This window comes from Coenobita brevimanus, chromosome 61 (assembly GCF_032717465.1).
Source record: "Coenobita brevimanus isolate Jiangsu-jjx chromosome 61, ASM3271746v2, whole genome shotgun sequence".
NCBI lineage: Eukaryota > Metazoa > Arthropoda > Malacostraca > Decapoda > Coenobitidae > Coenobita > Coenobita brevimanus.
The window spans coordinates 13,470,046-13,490,203 of NC_137014.1; the positions used below are offsets into that span (position 1 = coordinate 13,470,046).

General features: G+C 41.2%; 1 protein-coding gene across 1 annotated transcript in view; it reads left to right on the top strand.

Annotated features, from left to right (window-relative positions):
• CCT1 (chaperonin containing TCP1 subunit 1) overlaps positions 1-20,158 on the top strand; it is a 168,612-nt gene that overhangs the window by 95,597 nt on the left and 52,857 nt on the right. Inside the window, exons 6-7 of the mRNA XM_080275491.1 lie at positions 7,096-7,288; positions 16,369-16,514. Coding sequence (XP_080131617.1) covers positions 7,096-7,288; positions 16,369-16,514 — 339 coding nt within the window. The remainder of the gene's footprint in view (positions 1-7,095; positions 7,289-16,368; positions 16,515-20,158) is intronic.

Below are 20,158 nucleotides of genomic sequence, written 5' to 3' on the forward strand. Positions count from 1 at the left end.
TTTAAATTTAAAATAATGAAAGTTGGTAGACTACCAAAAATGTAAAGATTTGTTGGCAATAGTATACATGAATGTTTGTGGCTTATTGGTAACAGCTGTTCAGGTACTTGATCGGTACGTTAAAGATGGCCGAAAATGTAAACAATGAGGGAATGGAATTTCAAGGATTTGATGCTAATACTAATGTCATGGACCTAGTGAAAACATTAATTATGAGGATTAGTGAACTCGAAAAAAAGTAGAGACTCTAGTGATAAAGGATGTGTCAGGAAATACGGAAACCACCATACAGAGTCTAATCCAGTCCAACGAAACAGCCAATGAAGAGATAAAGAATTTGAAGCGGGAAAATGTTGAACTGAGGAGGAAACTTGAAGAGAGTACCAATAAAACGGAGAAGGTGAGTAATGTACTAGAAGAACACAAGGCAAAGTGGGCACACGTAGAGGAAGAACAGAAAGAAGTGGTCAGCTTAAGAGAGATCATCCAGGAAGAAAGGAAATGAACAAGAAAGAAATGGAAGAAAATGTAGTGAAAATACTGAAGAAAAAAGAAAATAGTGAGAGAAACTGTAGAAAGGAACAGATGTGTGATAGTATTTGGAAACAGGGAAGAGGAAGAAAAGGTTAGGTTCGCAAGACTCGAGAGAGACACGAACATGGTGAGAGGAATATTAGGCAAGATTGACCCCCGAAGGAAACAAGTGGGTAAAAGAAATTGAGGAAGTAAGGAGGATAGGGCCTTATAAGAAAGGGAAACAAGACCAATGAGAGTCAAGTTTACATCAGAAAGTGTAATAAATGAGATACTTAAAGTGACCTGGAAATTAAGCAAAGAGGCGGGGGATGGAAAATATTATAATAAGAAAAGATCTGAATGAAGAAGAAGAGAAGCTTTAAAATCATTAAAGGAAGAAGTAAAGGAAAAAAATGATAAGAGGACAGAGGAAGAGCATTAATACTTTTTTTTGGAGAGTATTGGATATGAAAGTAAGGAAATGGTATTTAAGGAAATAGAAGTGAAGGAAATTAGGGGGATGGTTGTGAAAGATCAGAAGTTGAGGAAGTGGTACGGACAGAGAGTAGGAGAGAAGAGGGTATTAATAATGTCAAAAATAATTTGAAGGTGATATATACTAATGTTGATGGTTTCATATCGACAAGGATCGAAATTAATGATTTCTTGAGAGAACATGAACCTGATGTCATGTGCTTTGTAGAGACCAAATTAAGAGAAGATATTGATGTTCATTTGGGAGATGGTAAATACAAACTGTGGAGAAAAGACAGAAAAGAAAAAAAGGGAGGAGGAGTGATGATAGCAGTGAAGAACAACATAAATGTAGATACTGTGGAAATGGGAGAAGGCAGGGCTGAAGTGATATATATGAAATTAGAAACTGGAGAGAATGTTAAGAGAGATATGGCGGTAGTGTATGTTCCCCCAAAGGCAGAGCATGGAAGGATGACGAATACCATGAGATGTTGTCAGATATGGCTAGCTACTTGCAAAAAATAATTGAGAAAAGCAATAATATAATTTTGGTGGGTGACTTTAATTGTAAAGAGGTGAACTGGGAGGAATGGTACTCGGGAGGCGGTGAGGATTCGTGGGGTACTATGTTATTAAATATAATAATGAATAATGTGATGACGCAGTGGGTCAAAGAAGAGACACGGTTTCGAGGTGAGGACACACCAGCAAGGTTAGTTACTATTCACCAAAGAACCTGATGTAATAGAATCATTGGAATATCTCTGTCCTTTGGGAAAAAGTGATCACGTGGTCATTGAGTTCCAGATGTTAATAGGAAACGTCGAGCCAAGAGACGAGCTTCATAGACAGGAAGATACAACTTTGGCAAAGCAAATTTTACAGGATTGAGAAACTTTTTGAAAATGCGGATTGGAGAAAATTCAGAGAAACAAGAGATACAGAGGAAGTGGGATATCTTTCTAGACCTCTATAATTTGGGAGTGGAAAAATTTGTACCAAGAGTAAGAGGGAAAGAAAACAGGAAAAAGGAGTGGTTTAATAGAAGGTGTATGATAGCCAAAAAGAGAGATAAGGCGTGGAACAATTGGAGAAAGAGAGGTAACGACAGAACAAAGGAAGAATATAAAAGAACAAGAAACGAATACACAAGAATACGTAGGGAAGAAGAAAGGAATTTTGAAAAAGGTATAATTGACAAATGCAAGGATGAACCCAAACTGTTTTATAGATTTGTTAATGGCAAACTGAAACAAAAGGAAGGAATCACCAAGCTGAAAGTAGATGGAGAGGTCTTTAATGATGCGGCAATGCAAGCAGAAATAATGAACAAACGTTTCCAGTCAGTTTTCACTAAAGAAAAGGAGCTTGTGGAAGGGGAGGAGTGATTAGAAATGTTCCGGTGATGAAAGATATAAAAGTGGAGGTGCAGGAAGTGTATAAATTACTGGAAACTCAAGATGTAAGGAAAGCCCCAGGACCTGATGGAATTTCTAATTGGGTACTGAAGGAATGCAGAGAACAACTGGCGGATAAAATTCACAGTTTAATTGTATGCTCACTGGAAGAGGGGAAAGTGCCAAAAGAATGGAAGAGGGCAAATGTGGTACCAATTTACAAGGGAGGAAACAGGGAAGAACCCCTGAATTATAGACCAGTGTCTCTAACCAGCATGGTCGCAAAATTGTGTGAGAGAATCCTGAAAGACAGATGGATAAAATATCTGGAAAAGATGAATATTTTGGCTGAATGTCAGTTTGGATTCAGAAGTGAAAGGTCATGTGTTTCAAACTTGTTGAGCTTTTACTCAAGAGCGATTGATGTGGTACAGGGGAGAGAGATGGTTGGGTGGATTGTGTGTACTTAGACTTAGAGAAGGTCTTTGACAAGGTACCTCATAAAAGACTAATGTGGAAACTAGAATATATAGGAGGACTAAAGGGGAAACTTCTGGAATGGATGAGAGACTTTTTGAGAGACAGACAAATGAGGACAATAATAAAGGAAAAGATGTCTGGATGGAGGGAAGTAACAAGTGGAGTCCCTCAAGGCTCAGTGTTGGCGCCAGTAATGTTCCTGATTTATGTAAATGATATGGTAGATGGAGTGAACAGTTATGCGAGTCTGTTTGCTGATGATGTAAAGATCTTGAGGAAGATAGAGGTTGAGGAGGATTGTAAAATACTGCAGGAGGATTTGGATAGGATACACAATTGGAGCCGGACGTGGGAAATGAAATTTAATGTAAAGAAATGTAAAATATTGGAAATGGGTAAAAGTACCAGGAGACCATCACTGAATTATTTTTTGGGTAATGAATTAATCACAAAAGGAGAAGAGAAAGATTTGGGAGTGCTGGTCCAAGATAGTTTGTCACCAGAAAAGCACATTAACAAGATAGTTGGAGAGACTTATAAGCTCTTGACTAACATAAGAGTAGCATTTCATTATATGGATGAGGAAATGATGAAAAAATTGATAGTGGCCATGATCCGCCCCAGGTTAGAATATGCAGCGGTAGTGTGGTCCCCACACAAAAGAAAGATATAAACAAGATTGAGAGAATACAAAGAACAGCAACCAAGATGGTCCCCAGTCTGACAGACCTGTCATACAGAGAGAGGCTGGAAAAACTGGATTTGCCTTCGTTAGAGGAAAGGAGAAAGAGGGGAGACATGATTGCGGTGTTCAGGACCATGGTGGGAGTAGATAAAATTGACAAAGAAGATCTGTTTGTATGGGATAAGAGAGCAACAAGAGGACATGGAATGAAATTGAAAAAGTCAAGCTGCTTGAAGGATATCAAGAAATATAGCTTTCCTTACAGAAGTATAGACTTATGGAATAGCCTGGACAAAGAGATCGTCCAGTCTAAAAACATAAACGAGTTTAAAGTTAAATTCGACTTATTGAGAAACAGCGACGGAAACCCACGAGCATAGTACATTCCGTGTATATCACAATTAGGTATATTCTTAAATATTTGGAATGACTTAGACAAAGAGGTGGTGCATGAGAAAAACATTCATGTGTGTAAAGGTAGACTTGATAAATGTGGATATGGAGACAGGACAACACGAGCATTGCTCAATTCCTGTATACTACAAATAGGTAAATACAAATAGGTAAATACACACAGCTAGTGCTATAGTATATTAGATAAAACTTTAAAGTGGAAATTGGCATGTTAGAGACTACACAGTTTTTTCAGATCATGTGATTGATGGTGGTTTACATGATTTTATGTCGATGTGGTAAGTGGGAGCACCCATCATTCTCTCTCTCTCTCTCTCTCTTTCTCTAAGTGGTATTACACTGTATGACCCATCCACCCCTGAAGAGGAAGTACACTGAATGATGAGCAAAATGGTTTGCTGTAACCCAAGAACAAACCAGACCACAAAATGACAAACTTTATAATAATGTCTAAACCCATGGTTGAAAGTTATTCCTACATTTGTGGTATCATGCCTACTTAGTGGGCTACAGTACGTATAAGGTACATTGAATACCAGTAATCATCTCATTTTTACAGTGTTATTGATGCCATTTTGTGGTTTTGTTCATGCAACATTCCGGGTTAGAGATGCAACACCCACTGGGGCAGACATGGACCAGTGCCATAATTTGTTAATTACAGTAATCCTCTATTTATCCATCATAATTCAGTCAAGACTCTGTTGGATAATGCATTTTTTTGGATAGTACCATACTACCCCAACCCCTCTCCAGAGGTTATAATCCTCTTGGAAGAGTTATTACAAAGGAAGAGGGAGATCAGAACTCCTAGTGAGTGACGAACAGGGTGGCTTTAGAAGTGGTAGAGGAAATGTGTATCAAATATTTGCAGTAAGACAGATAGTGGAGAAGGCATGTGAGAAGGGCTTCAAGGCATTTATGGATCTGGAAAAGGCATACAGCAAAGTAGACAGAGAAGGATTTTGGAAAGTTTTGCACATGTAGGGTTTAGGTGGTAAGCTGCTAGGTGTTGTCAAGAGTTTTTGTGATGGTAGTGAGGCATGTGTAAGGGTAAATGGGCATCTACGTGACTGGTTCACGATCAGTGTGGGCATGCGACAAGGTTGCATGATGTCCTCATGGTTGTTCAGTATATATGGATGGGGTGATGAGAAGTAAAAACATGAATGATGGAGAGAGTGATGACATTGGTAATGGATGGTTGTGGATGGAATATCTCAAATTTGTTGTATGCTGATGATGCAGTGTTACTTTCAAATACTGGACAAGAGCTTGGTAGACTAGTGCAGAGTTTTGTAGATGTCTTTGAACATCGTGCCTTGAGAGTAAATTTAGAAAAGAGTAAAGTGAAGGTTTTTGAGAGAGAAGGTGGCTCCCAGTGATGTTACAGTGAATGGAGGGAGACTGGAATTGGTGAGAGAGTTCAAATACCTGGGTACAGTGATTGAGAGGAAAATGTGCAAAAGAAGTGGAAAGTAGAGTAACACAAGGAAGGAAGGTAGCTGGTGCTATGAAGGCCTTGATAAAAATCAGGGGCTTCAGTGTTGCAGCTGTGTGGGACTTACATGATGGAGTGTTACTGCCAGATTTAACATAATGATGTGAGACTATGGTATGGCATGAAAATGAAGAGTCAAGAGCAGTGGAGATGGGACTGCTGAGGAATGTATGTGAAAGGATGGGATACGAAATAATGTGATATGTGAAAGATGCGGAGTGAGGAAGTCTGTGGACACCAGAATCGAAGAGAATGTACTGACATGGTCTGGTCATGTGGAGAGAATGGATGACAAAAGAGTGGTGAAAAGGTATATCTGAGCAAATTTGAAGAAGGGAGGAGGTGAGGCAGGCCGAGAAGAAGGTGGAGGGATATTGTGGAGTATTGTGTGAGGAAGAGAGGTATGGAAGTTGGCGAGACTAAAGGACTGACAAGAGACCAAGCTGGCTGGATGAATTTTGTGCGGAAAAGTGCATAACCAGGGATTTGGCACCCCTTTTTAACGTGACAGCATTCGGACTGAAGCTGCAGAATGTGGTGAAAGTATTTTTTGGCCTTTTTATCATTAGCACTGAAGCGCACACAGTGATGCCTTTAGATCATTAGCACTGAAGCACACACAGCCATGCCTCTTGATCACTAGAGCTGAAGCACACACACAATGATGCCTTTTGATCGTTAGCACTGAAGCACACACAGCGATGCTTTTTGATCATTAGCACTGAAGCACACACAGCGATGCCTTTTGATCATTAGCACTGAAGCACACACAACGATGCCTTTTGATCATTAGCACTAAAGCACACACAGCGATGCCTTTCAATCATTAGCGCTGAACACACACAATTGTAGGGGGTCTGTGATGTTATACAAGGGAGTGAGAGAATAACGCAACATGATGAACACGAGATGCAATCACTACCGTAAGACGTGAGAGAGACAGACAGACAGAGACACGGTGGCCCAGCAATTCAAAGGAGTGGTGAGAGGTATGGGGCTTGCACAGAAGCATCGGGATGGGTTTCTGCCCATGCAAACATTGTCAGTCATCTTGGCTTCAACAGGTAACAATTGACTTACCAGTACTTGTGTGTTAGCGTGCGTGGCAGGCTTTTTGTTTGCCACCTTCATTGTTATAATGGGATCAGTGCATCAAATACAGGGAGATGGTCCAAGCTTATTTCATGTTGTTATAGTGATTTATCGTTTACTGGGTGATTGAATAATAGGGGTGTGCTATATAATGTAAATAGTGTAGTTATAGGAGATATGAATATAGCCCAAGTGATGCAGAACACTAAGTGGACTACAGGTGGGGTTGTAGTTAAAACTATGTTCACAGTTTTGTACTGTAATTACTGTACTGTTAATTTTGTAAGATTAGTGTACTGCACTTATGTTTTGAGTGGAGAGCACATGGAGCAGCCAGTCATTGGCCAGATGGAGAAAGACTGAAGTCACTAGGTTAATAGAAAACATTTCTTTGTTGTACAGTAACTTTCAGTTATCAGTCTGTGTTATCATCAAGCAGGTGTTGATATCCATTACAGTAGATGGGAGTGAATTTTTAAAATGGTTGCTTCATTTGTTTCATGCTATTGAAATATTTCTTGTTTCTTCCATAGGTGATTTCCATCGACAGTGATTTCTTTGCCAACATGGTGGTGGATGCGGCAATGGCAGTCAAGACCCCAGATGGCAAGGGTGGCCATAAGTACCCCATCAAGGCTGTCAATATCTTGAAGGCCCATGGACGCTCAGCCAGGGAGTCAGTGTTGGTTGATGGTTATGCTCTCAACTGCACTGTTGCTTCTCATGGTCAGTCTCATATATATATACTGTATGTGTGTGTGTGTATTAGTAGTACTGTATGTAGTTCTTGACTTTCAAACAAGGCCAAAGTATGAGTTCATATAAATGGAAAGAAAAATGCAGTAGTTTTCCTTACCTAATTGTTCTTACCTAATTGTATCTTTACAGGAATGAATCAAGCTCGTACTGTCCCGTGTCTTAAACCATATTTATCGTACATATCCTTAAATTTGTGAATTGTTTTGGCACACACTATTTCATTCGGTAGTGCATTCCATTGATCAATTGCTCTGTTTGGGAAACTGAATTTCCTTACGTCTTTATCACCTCTCTTCTTATGCAGTTTTTTGCAGTGTCCACTTGCTGATGCTTCTCCATATGTTAAGTAGTCATTTATGTCTATTTTCTCCTTTCCTGATATGTACTTATATAGCATTGTCATGTCACCTCTTTTCCTTCTCTCCTGTAGTGTTGGTAGATTCAGTTTATTTAGTCTTTCTTCGTCGCTTAGGTCCCTTAAGCTTGGTATCCATCTTGTAGCGGCCCTTTGAACTTTTTCAATCTTGTCTATATGCTTTTTGAGATGAGGACTCCAGACTACTGATGCATATTCTAGGGTTGGTCTAATGAATGATGTTATTATCCTTCTTAGCATGTCTTCATTTATGTATGTGAATGCTATTCTCATATTTGCAAGCAGTGTATACATGTTCCATACCTTCTCGCTGATGTGGTCAGCCGGAGATAGTCTGTTATTGATAATCACACCTAGGTCTTTCTCTCTTTCTGATGTGTATAGGGTTTTATTTCCTAACTTATAATCCCAATCAGGTCTTTTTCCACTTTTACCAAACTTGATTACATGACACTTGTCCACATTGAATTCCATTTGCCATGTACTACTCCATTCATGAAGTTTATTTAATTCTTCTTGTAGCTCTTTACAAGAGTCTGTGTTAGTAATTTTCCTTTGTATTTTTGCATCATCTGCAAACATATTCAGATAGCTCTCATTTCCAGTGTGTCACGAATCAATTCGCGACATTTCCTTTTTGTGAGAAGCCACGAACTATTAGTGGAAAACTCACTGTGTATCGCTCAGTTAACCGTTTCTCTCTCCATTTCGGGGTATATTTTTCAAATCATTCGTCACCGTTTTCAGGGGTGACCGATTTGATGCACGTCACTAAGTGCGCTACTGAGCGATACTATTGTTTCTTTATCGTTCGCCTCTACTTCCCTCAACCGTTAGCCACGCCTTGCGTCCTGCCCATACAATGTATTTGAATTCAGTCTTGTGATTGATGTGACGGAGGAAGGACCTGTGCCGCAGTGTGAGAGGTCAGCTAGTACCCAAACTCCACTTCACAGTTAGTCCAGTCTTCCCACCCATCTGGTGATACGCAGCATTCATCGACTATAGTATTTCTTTTGTGTATTTTCTAGTTATAAGAGTTTAATTAAGGTGTTTTTCCCTAGGCGTAAGTATTTAGCTTCTGTGTGAGTGAGCGAGTGCGTCTCATTGATTTGATTTGAAATGTAATGTTAAATTTATTTTTGTAATTAATAAATTTAACAGTTCTATTTCTTGAGCTTAATGTAGAGTAAATCTTGTTTCATTTCTCCATAATTAAGCTTATTTTCCATATAGCTCCTAGCTTGCATAAACGTTTTACTATTCATAACTGGTACTTAGACCAGTCTTGTATTAACTTAAAATCCGTTGTGCCAGGAGTTAATGCATCAGCAAGAACCTGATGTTATTATTATTAGTATTAGTTATTTATTGTCAGGGGTGATGTAACTTTCTCCAGAGGCTAACAGTACAGTAATTCAGCAATTGTGAGTAATTAGTCTCTGCTGTGTACTGTTGAGAAAGTTTATAAATTCTCGTTCTTAGAGAATCGTGCACAAGCCAACGTAAAGTAATCGTTGCTTGATGTAGCAAGACAACCATTGTCTCTGCTCTTCAATATTATTGAATATTATCAATTTAAATAATATTTAACCATTTATTTCAAAATTACCGTGATATTATAAAAAACCCCGTGACAATTGGCGACCTCATTCCAGGATATTAACTCCTAGCTATAAAACTATTCACGAGATAGTGCTCACTCATTCATATTTAGGTATTTATTATTAAAGTTTATAGGCACAAGCTTACTGGTGTTTACCGTTAATTTAGCAAGTGAGTTTTTGCTTTATAAATCAATAGAATACTTAACTCTAGTTTATTTTTGGTAACGCTAGACAATTTTATTCGCTTCTGGGAAGTCGCCGTACCATTGTGTTTATTATTGAGTCTTCCCAGTCATTTACATTTTTGATTTATTCTTTGCCAGTTAACTGGATAAGACTGGTCACCACTAGCTTGTGTCTGTACTCTTTACTTGTGTTTATTAGTATTCGTCGCTAAGCAGTCAGTACTCAATTTCGGTTTGCTTAATAAATTAGCGAAATGGCTACTACTGTATTTTTACAGGAAGCCAAAGATATTGGTCTCACAGACCCAGAGAAAATACAGAGTTACGTTCTCTCACGGTTCAATTACGAGCAAGAACGTGAGAAAGATGCTCGTGAAGAGCGTAGGATTCAGCGCGAATGCGAGCGAGAACAGCGTGAGGAACGTGAAAGAGAGCGTGCTTATGAACAAGAGCAGCGTGAGAAACAGCGCGAATACGAGCAGAAACAACGCGAGCTCGAGTTAGAAAAAGAGCGAGAACAGCGCGAATACGAGCGTGAACAACGAGACAGAGAACGAGAACACGAACGTGCCGAGCGAGAAGCACGCGAGAGACATGAACTTGAAGTGCTGAAGCTCAAGCGAGAGATTCCTTGGCTTCAGACACGTCTGGTGCAGTTGGTCCAAGCTCCACGAGCGTTCCCCCTGCACATGTCCTGGCGACCCCACGCATCAAGCTTCCTTCATACAAGGAAAGCAGCGAATCGAGCCGTACATAGCCTCGTTTTGAGGACATGGCAGACTTATATCAACTGGATGAGGCAGCTAAGCGGCTTCAGTTTCTTAGCCTATTTGAGGGCCCTGCCTCGATATTCTCCACAGAATTCGTGGAGACAATCTCACATATGAGATGATGAAAGCTGCACTCATTAAGGCGTATGGTCTCACAGTAGACGACGCCAAAGTTCAGTTCATGCGAGCTCGTCTCCAAGACAAGGAGACAGCTGTTCAGTTCCTTGATCGTCTCACAGCTTACTTAAATGAGTGGATGGAGAAAGATGAAACTCCTTCCACGCGTGAGGGATAATTGACCTTATGCTGCGTACACAGCTAGAGAGGTCGTGGCCTGCTGAGCTCATAGCACAGCTTAAGATCTGCCAGGTGAAAGATGCCAGCCAAATGGCAGAGAAGGCTGACGCATTCTTTACTGCATACGGGTATCAAACTCGCAAGCAGCAAAACACCTGGAACAGAAAAGATACTGCCAAGTCTGGGAAGCCGTCTCAGACTGAACCCCAGCAACAAGGCCATTCTCAGAATAATGGCCAAGGTCCAAAACCGCAGTGGAAGGACCAGGGGGCAAAACACTCAGAAACCTGAGTGGAAGAGGTACAACAAGTACCCTAACCAGCAGCAGTATCAGCCACGCAACCAACCGTCGAGACAAACTTTTTCACCACCAGCTCAAAAGAGGCAGGAAGCGAATGCAGCCTTCATTCCTCAGCAGCAGCTTGGTGGTCACGTCCCTACCAGTGTGGGTACTTCCCCACAGTTCACTAGTCCCACAGTGACAGTGAATCCCCCTCCACAGATGGCCAATGTTCCATCTTATAATTCACAAGGCACAATGTTTGCCACATCAATTCAGCAGCCTCATGAGTGGCTAGCTGCTTCCTCCACAGGCCCTCCCACAGGTGACAGTACCTTCCTTGTTCAGCCAGGGTTTGTGGGAGGCATTCCTGTGAAGGTCCTGAGAGACAATGGTTCCTCAGGTTGCTCTGTCAAGCAGAGTCTAGTTCGGCCTGAGCAGTATACAGGTCGACAGATCCATGCAAAGCTTATTGATGGATCAGTGAGATTGTTCCCTGAGGCATGTATCCAGGTGGCATCTCCATTTTATACTGGTATGACACTTGCAGTTGTCATGCCAGAGCCTCTATTTGACTTAATAGTAGGCAATATTAATGGAGTCAAGGATAGTTGCTCCGATGGCGCTACTCAGACTTCGGCTGCTGCGGTGACACGAGCCATGACTGAGGCTCCAGACTGTGTCACCCCAGTGATCATTGAATCGCCGCAAGATCTGATGTGCAGTCAACTTGTTGTACAAGAACAACATTCTGACCCGACACTTGCTGCCGTGCGGGAATAAACAAAAGGGTCGAGTGATTAAGTATTCACGGGGAGGTCGAGCCAAGTTCCTTCAGTAAACAAGGAAGGCTCTACCGTGAGTCAAAAACACCCGAGTGCGAGATTCCACTGAAGAATGTCGTTCCCGCAAAGTACCGCCTAGCAGTGTTAGGAATGGGGTCATTGTTCAGCCTCAGGAGGTCACATGGGCAAAAGGAAGACCCAGGGCCATATCCGAGCTGACTTTTTCTGGCCAGGGATGGGGACGGGACATAAATAGTTTTCTCCGTTCCTGCAGTGTGTGCCAAAGTATCGCCACTACTCAGGGACATGCCCTTCCTGTGCCATTTATAACCACACCTGTAATCTCTGAGTCAGTTGAGAGACAGGGTAGTGGTGAAGTGGGTGCAGACCTGACGTCTCGCCCATTGGCCCCACAGGACACATTATGTCCAGGGCCTGTACATACATATTATGTACCGTAAGTTAAGGGGGAAGTTGAGAGGCGACTTGAGGCTATGGAAGACCCAAGTTTGCATAAGGATTTTCAGCTCCCCGATACTAATATAAGTATTGTATTGTAGGTTAAGGGGGAAGTTCGAGAGAGAACTCCGCAGAGGCGACTTGAGGCTATGGAAGACCCAAGTTTGCATAAGGATTCTCAGCTTCCCGGTACTAATAGAAGTACTGTAGGTTAAGGGGGAAGTTCGAGAGAGAACTCCGCAGTGGCGACTTGAGGCTATGGAAGACCCAAGTTTGCATAAGGATTCTCAGCTTCCCGATACTAATATAAGTATTGTAGGTTAAGGGGGAAGTTCGAGAGAGAACTCCGCAGAGGTGACTTGAGGCTATGGAAGACCCAAGTTTGCACAAGGATTCTCAGCTTCCCGATACTAATATAAGTATTGTAGGTTAAGGGGGAAGTTCGAGAGAGAACTCCGCAGAGGTGACTTGAGGCTATGGAAGACCCAAGTTTGCACAAGGATTCTCAGCTTCCCGGTACTAATATAAGTATTGTATTGTAGGTTAAGGGGGAAGTGAGAACTCTGCAGAGGCAACTTGAGGCTATGGAAGACCCAAGTTTGCACAAGGATTCTCAGCTTCCCGGTACTAATATAAGTATTGTATTGTAGGTTAAGGGGGAAGTGAGAACTCTGCAGAGGCGACTTGAGGCTATGGAAGACCCAAGTTTGCACAGGGATTCTCAACTTGCCGACCATAATCATGTGCTAAAATTAATGGCGACCTCGAGTGTACTTTTCATAGCATGTACTGACTGCTAGCCAGAGAGAGTAATTGTAACATAATAAGAATTTTGTCCCATTGACACTTTTGATGCTCCACCTCAATTGGTTTTGCAGGTTCAGCAATGGGTGTAGCAGTTTTGCTGTGCGGGCCAGCCGATCGTCTGCCGCACGCTGCCACCTCTTCTCCTCTGCCTTCGTCATCGCCATATATTATTTACTGTGTCATTTTACACGTAGGTACAGTTACACTGCAACTGTCACACCTACACTGTGTATTACATACATCACACTACACAACAATTAGTTGTCAGTGTAAATGTAGCGACTTTTCGCTCAGTTTGACCTGAGTACAGGATTTTCACCGTCGTCACGGAGTTTTTCCCTCAAGCTTGCTTCTATTAACGTAAATACGAGGTTTTTTTCGCTCACTGACGACTGCGACTTTCTCCTGTAGCAGGATAGCACACACACCACAGTGTGAATCTTGTGTGACTGAGTTAGGATTTATATGTATGTATATTGAAATCTTTCTTCTGAAGGAAGAAAGATTTAATTTTCATGGGGCGTAATGTCACGAATCAATTCGCGACATTTCCTTTTTGTGAGAAGCCACGAACTATTAGTGGAAAACTCACTGTGTATCGCTCAGTTAACCGTTTCTCTCTCCATTTCGGGGTATATTTTTCAAATCATTCGTCACCGTTTTCAGGGGTGACCGATTTGATGCACGTCACTAAGTGCGCTACTGAGCGATACTATTGTTTCTTTATCGTTCGCCTCTACTTCCCTCAACCGTTAGCCACGCCTTGCGTCCTGCCCATACAATGTATTTGAATTCAGTCTTGTGATTGATGTGACGGAGGAAGGACCTGTGCCGCAGTGTGAGAGGTCAGCTAGTACCCAAACTCCACTTCACAGTTAGTCCAGTCTTCCCACCCATCTGGTGATACGCAGCATTCATCGACTATAGTATTTCTTTTGTGTATTTTCTAGTTATAAGAGTTTAATTAAGGTGTTTTTCCCTAGGCGTAAGTATTTAGCTTCTGTGTGAGTGAGCGAGTGCGTCTCATTGATTTGATTTGAAATGTAATGTTAAATTTATTTTTGTAATTAATAAATTTAACAGTTCTATTTCTTGAGCTTAATGTAGAGTAAATCTTGTTTCATTTCTCCATAATTAAGCTTATTTTTCATATAGCTCCTAGCTTGCATAAACGTTTTACTATTCATAACTGGTACTTAGACCAGTCTTGTATTAACTTAAAATCCGTTGTGCCAGGAGTTAATGCATCAGCAAGAACCTGATGTTATTATTATTAGTATTAGTTATTTATTGTCAGGGGTGATGTAACTTTCTCCAGAGGCTAACAGTACAGTAATTCAGCAATTGTGAGTAATTAGTCTCTGCTGTGTACTGTTGAGAAAGTTTATAAATTCTCGTTCGTAGAGAATCGTGCACAAGCCAACGTAAAGTAATCGTTGCTTGATGTAGCAAGACAACCATTGTCTCTGCTCTTCAATATTATTGAATATTATCAATTTAAATAATATTTAACCATTTATTTCAAAATTACCGTGATATTATAAAAAACCCCGTGACACAGTGTTACTGTTTATATCATTTATATACACTAAAAACATGATTGGTGCCAGCACTGAACCCTGTGGTACTCCACTAGTCACTTCTTTCCATGATGAGTAGTTTCCTCTTAGTACTGTTCTCATTTCTCTTTTTATGAGAAAGTCTTGCATCCAACAAAACAGTTTGCCTCGAATTCCTCCTTGATGGTACAGTTTCCATAAAAGTCTTTGGTGTGGTACTGTGTCAAAAGCTTTCTTGAAATCTAAATAGATACTGTCCACCCATCCTTCCCTTTCCTGTATTGTGTTTGTTACTCTGTCATAGTAGCTCAACAGATTAGTAACACATGATTTTCCTTTTCTGAAACCAAACTGTCTTTCTGTTATCATACTGTGTTCTTCTAGATGATTTACCCAAGCTTTTCTTCTAAGTTTTTCTAATACCTTGCTTACAACACTGGTCAGTGATACTGGTCGGTAGTTGAGTGGATTTTGTCTAATTCCTTTCTTGAATAAGGGGACAATATTTGCTTTTTTCCAAATATCAGGTAGTTTACCTTGACTCAAGGATTTCTTGAAAATTAAAAATAATGGTTTACTTAACTCCTTTGCACATTCTCGTAATACCCAACATGAAATTTCATCAGGACCACTTGCTTTTCCTCTGTCTAATCTACTTAACTCCTCCTGTATTACTTTTTCTGCTATTTGTATATCTGGTAGTATGTGTGGACATGTGTGTGTGTGTGTGTGTGTGTGTGTGTGTGTGTGTGTGTGTGTGTGTGTGTGTGTGTGTGTGTGTATGTATGTGTTTTCTTTGATGGATGTAAATATTTGTTTTTGTTTACTTTTATATAGGATTGTATAACAAGAGGCTGTCTGGACATTGTTACTCCTCACCCTGCCCAAGAGTGGGAAAGGAGGTTCGGAGGATGATGATGATGATGATGATGATGGTGTATAATAAGTATTTAACTAAGTGCTGTTTGAAATTAATTTTCTGTTTTTCTATAGCCTTTGGTTCCTTCCTCACATAAAAAAAAAAAAATCACCATCATAAAACTACCGTGTCTTCGTTATCATAACTAAGTCATATACAGTACATTTCCACCCCATCCTTCCATCTCATCCTCTGTCTCCCCCTTCCCTTTCTCTTCTCTTCCTCATGTACACTCTCCTAATCATATACTCTCCCAGTCTACACTCTCCTAATCATACACAATCCCCCAGTCATATACTCTCCAAATCATACACTCTCCTAATCATACACTCCCCGAATCATACACTCCCCTAATCATACACTCTCCGAATCATACACTCCCCTAATCATACACTCTCCAAGTCTTACATTCTCCTAATCATACACTCTCCTAAACATACTCTTTCCCAGTCATACACTCCAAATCATACACTCTCCTAATCACACACTACTGCTTTCCAGCACATCCACAGCCACACGCCTCTACTTGTTTTGTGTGTCTGTCTCTGCGGACTTTCACATGCTTCTGTCAGATAACTTGTCTCCACTTTTCTCACTCTTGACTTGTGTCTTTCCAACAATTCAAGCTTCACTTCGTAATGTTATGAATTACAGTACTGTCATGCAAGGACTTTTTTCTTTCCATGCCTACTTATCCCTCATCACTGCTCTCAGTGAACCTACAGCCTCATTTCTGGTGTACATTTTCATGAACTTCATGCTCAGAATTTCCAGCTTTGCTCATGTACTGCCTAAATATTTGAAGGCACCCATATTCTCCACTGCCTGACTGTTAAGCCTCAGCATACATACATATGGTTATATCCAAGTACTTCTCTGCAGTTAATGGGTCTGCCTGGCCATACAAACTGGGGCTATTCAGCAACAACAACATCCAAACTACTGTTTTTTGGTTTTATTACATGTTGTATGTAATCTACTAAGTTGTTATGTTTACTTGCAGCCATGACAAAGAAGGTGGTTGGTGCGCGCATTGCCTGCCTGGACTTTTCACTCAATAAAGAGAAGATGAAGCTTGGAATACAAGTTCTTGTAAATGATCCTGCCAAACTTGATGCCATTAGGCAGCGTGAGGCAGATATCACCAAGGTGGGTGATTTGTACATCCTGTTTAAGTCCCCCCCCCCCCAGTAAAAGGTTAACAAACTTGATTTATTTCATCATTAGTCTTGGCACACATGATACTGATGAGGAGCCTGCCAGTGGTGGTACTGTACACCCTAGGTGAAGTATCTTTGGTGTCCATGCAAGAGCCAAACCTTCTCATATTTCCTTGCTTCTCTCCATGGGCTGCTGTCTAGCACAAGGAGGTACAGCATCCCTAAAAGGTGTTTGTATTGTACTGTTTGTGTAGACATCCCCCAAAAAGTTGTTTAACTGTGGTTGATGGGTCCACTTGATGAGAAGGACTTGGGTTAATTCCTTGGCTGCAGAGGCCATGGCAACCCATTTGCTTTGGGAGAAATAGGAAAAAAAAATAAAATGGTGTGTTTTCAGGTCGTGTATTAACCCACTTATCCTTAACCACTTGATTATTGCGATAATGTTTTGTGGTATGTGCGCACCACACAAACATTTGACTGCGCGGTCCCGCAAAATATGCCCGTGGTACTCCTGTACCACCCAAGTCAGTTGATGTGTTCAGGGAAGGCCTGAGTGCAGGACTGACGTTTTTTTGAAGCCTACATGTACATGGTGGCAACAGTCTCGAGAAACATAAACAAACCACTAGTCACGTATTATCCTGTCACTGTGATGTCATAAAACATCATGAAATGTCATGCCACGTCATGTTTTCCAGCCAATAATATGCAGTATCGATTTTTCACACCCACAATAGGGCCAATCATATTCTTCTTACGTCATTGTGAAATAAATACCTCCAGCTTCCCAAGCAAGATTTCAAATCCCGGCGTCAGTGTTTCCCTGTCTTGATCGAGTGTGTGCGCTACTTTATCGCCCCAGGAAACAGTGGCGTCCTCCCCACCAGACAGTAGTGACGAAGAATATGAGCTTGATACAGATAGTGAAGGGTTATTAAATAGAAGATTCTCAGGATGAGTATGACAGATTATGACCCTGATAAGGAAGAAATAAGTGATATAAGTAGTGAGGGAAGTTCTGATACGTTGTCTGCCAGCAGTGGTGGTGATGACCAGCACAGTGATATGCGTGCCCCCTTATCTCCTGGCCCCACTGCCACACATTTCACTCTCTTCTCTGACCCATTTGCAGATAAAAGACCAGATGATCTTCCTCAAGTGATTCAGATTTACTGATCTGCATTCTGAAATTATTGCACACCATGAAAATCATCCAATGACTGCTCTTGATTGCTTCAAACCTTTTTTTGGTGATAATGATGTTGCATCATTGCGTCTGTGGACCAACACACGTGCTTCATATTTCTTTCATGATAATCCTGCAAGTAACCCACGAAGATTTATGGGCAGAAAATGGGTAGATGTGACAGAGCAAGATCTGTATCTGTTTTCAGCTTTGCAGTTACTCATGGGCCTCACCCACCTACCCAGGGTAGCTGATTACTGATCTCAAAATGTTTTGTGCCAAGGTCTACCTGTCTTCACAGGAGCTGTAATGAGTCGTAACAGATACATGCAAATGTTACGATTTCTTCATTTCCCACACCCTGATAATGCTGTGCCATGGGTTCCTATGTCTAGAATTGGGAGATTTTTTGAAAAGTTGCTTGAGAAGTGTGTGATGTACTTTGATGCTGGCAAAAATTTTGCTGTGGACGAGGCTCTTATGCTATTCAAAGGATGGATCCATTTCAGGCAATACATAAAAACCAAGAGGAAGAGATTTGGTTTGAAGCTGTTTGCTTTGTGCCCATGTGCCTCGTGCTCAAGGCTACACATGGAATTTCTGCCTGTATGCTCCACCCATGTTTGGCGAAATGAGGGCAGAGGGTGACCTTGCTCAGCTCAGCAAGTCTGAGCGTGTCCCAGTCTACCTGATGTTGTCAACATTGAATGAAGGGAGGGATGTCTTGCTTGATAATTGGTATTCCTCACTGAAGTTGGCTGAATATTTGCTTGTGAAAAACACATTGACAACAGGAACCATTTGTGCTAACAGAGGAGTGCCCCAGAATGTCTCAAGGCAACAACTTGACCAGAAACAGACAGTTTTTACAAGAAAGGACAATATTCTTGTGATGAAATACTCTGACCGTAGGGTGGTTCATGCTATAACCACAAAATATGAAGCTGGTTTTGTGGAAAAGATGCATCATCTCAGAGGTGGAGCTATGGAAATGGTAAAAAAAACCTTGCCAATACAGTGCTACAATGAACAGATTGGAGCAGCAGACATGGTGGATCAACTACTTGAGCTGTATGATCCAACAAGCAAATCTATGGCCTGGTTCAAGAAATTAGGAATACATATGATATTGAGAATGGTGCTCAATGCTAGGGTTATCTACCATAACCTGCATCAGTGTCCAGAAAGTATAAATGTGAGAAATTTCATAAAAATGCTGGTTCATGAAATACTGCAGGAGTACAGCATAGGTTATGTTGCATTACTTATGGCTAAAGATGAAGAGAAAAGGCCCAGGAAGAAACAAAAAACGAAGCACACACCACAACCAACAATGCCACAGGCAGAGGCAACAATAGCTCATGGTTTGCTGCCTATCCCAAGTACAGAAAAAACGAAACGACCACAACGTAGTTGCAGGGTTTGCATTGCTGAGGGAAAAACCAAGTGGACAAGGAAGTACTCTCCTGCCTGCAAAGATGAGCCTGGATTATGTTCAGCTGAACATTTCCAGGCCTACCACAGCCAGTAGCCAACACACACCTCTCCTTTTCTTTCCTCCCCATACCTCCACTCACCTGTAACTCCCTCATACCCCCACTCTCACCTGTAACTTCCCCACACCCCCACTCACCTGTAACTCCCCCACCATCCCCATTTTTTGTTTTTCACTCAGCACTCATGTTCATTTTTACGAGTATACACACTCTGAACATTCACTCTCTCATGTCTGTTCATCTTCGGTTCAGTTCTGTCTGTTCTTGTCAATTTTTACACTTATGCTATTGCTTGTGTTTGGCTTGGCTTCACTGGGCTGAGAGTGTGCTACCACTGCCGTCTGTTTTGACCTTGCTAGGAAGATTATTATTTGGAGAAACTCAGCAACACTCATGTGGTAAGTGAACATAACAGTACTCTGTCCATATTATTTAACCATATATATTTACCTGGTGACTGACTTTGAACATTTTACTATAATTACTCGTAAATCACATAGTGCATTGCTTTACCTACGTTTTATATGGAATCTTTTGTGGGGTTTATATAATTGGAAATGCTCAAATATTTAACATAAAGTAAATAGTATTGTTGCAGGGATAAAAATAAGACCATCCCTCACAAGGCTTGAGGGGTGGGGGGGGGATGCGGTACGGCAGGGGATCGTAATGTTTACGTTGTGGTGCGGCCGCGGTAAACAAGGGGTTAATCATAAAAGCTAAAATTTTTGTCAGACAGACTTCAATCTTTTTACTATCATTTGCAGCTACCTGCATGTCCATAGTTATTCCCAGCCCAGACAACACTTTAAGAGAAGACAAGGTGTTTTTTTTTTGCCTTTCTGACCTGGGAAATAGCCCAGTGCGGTGGAAATCACCTCTTCTAACTGCCAAACCACAAGATTTTTTCTCGTACAAAATATGGTTACTGCCACGTTGTCTCATCAC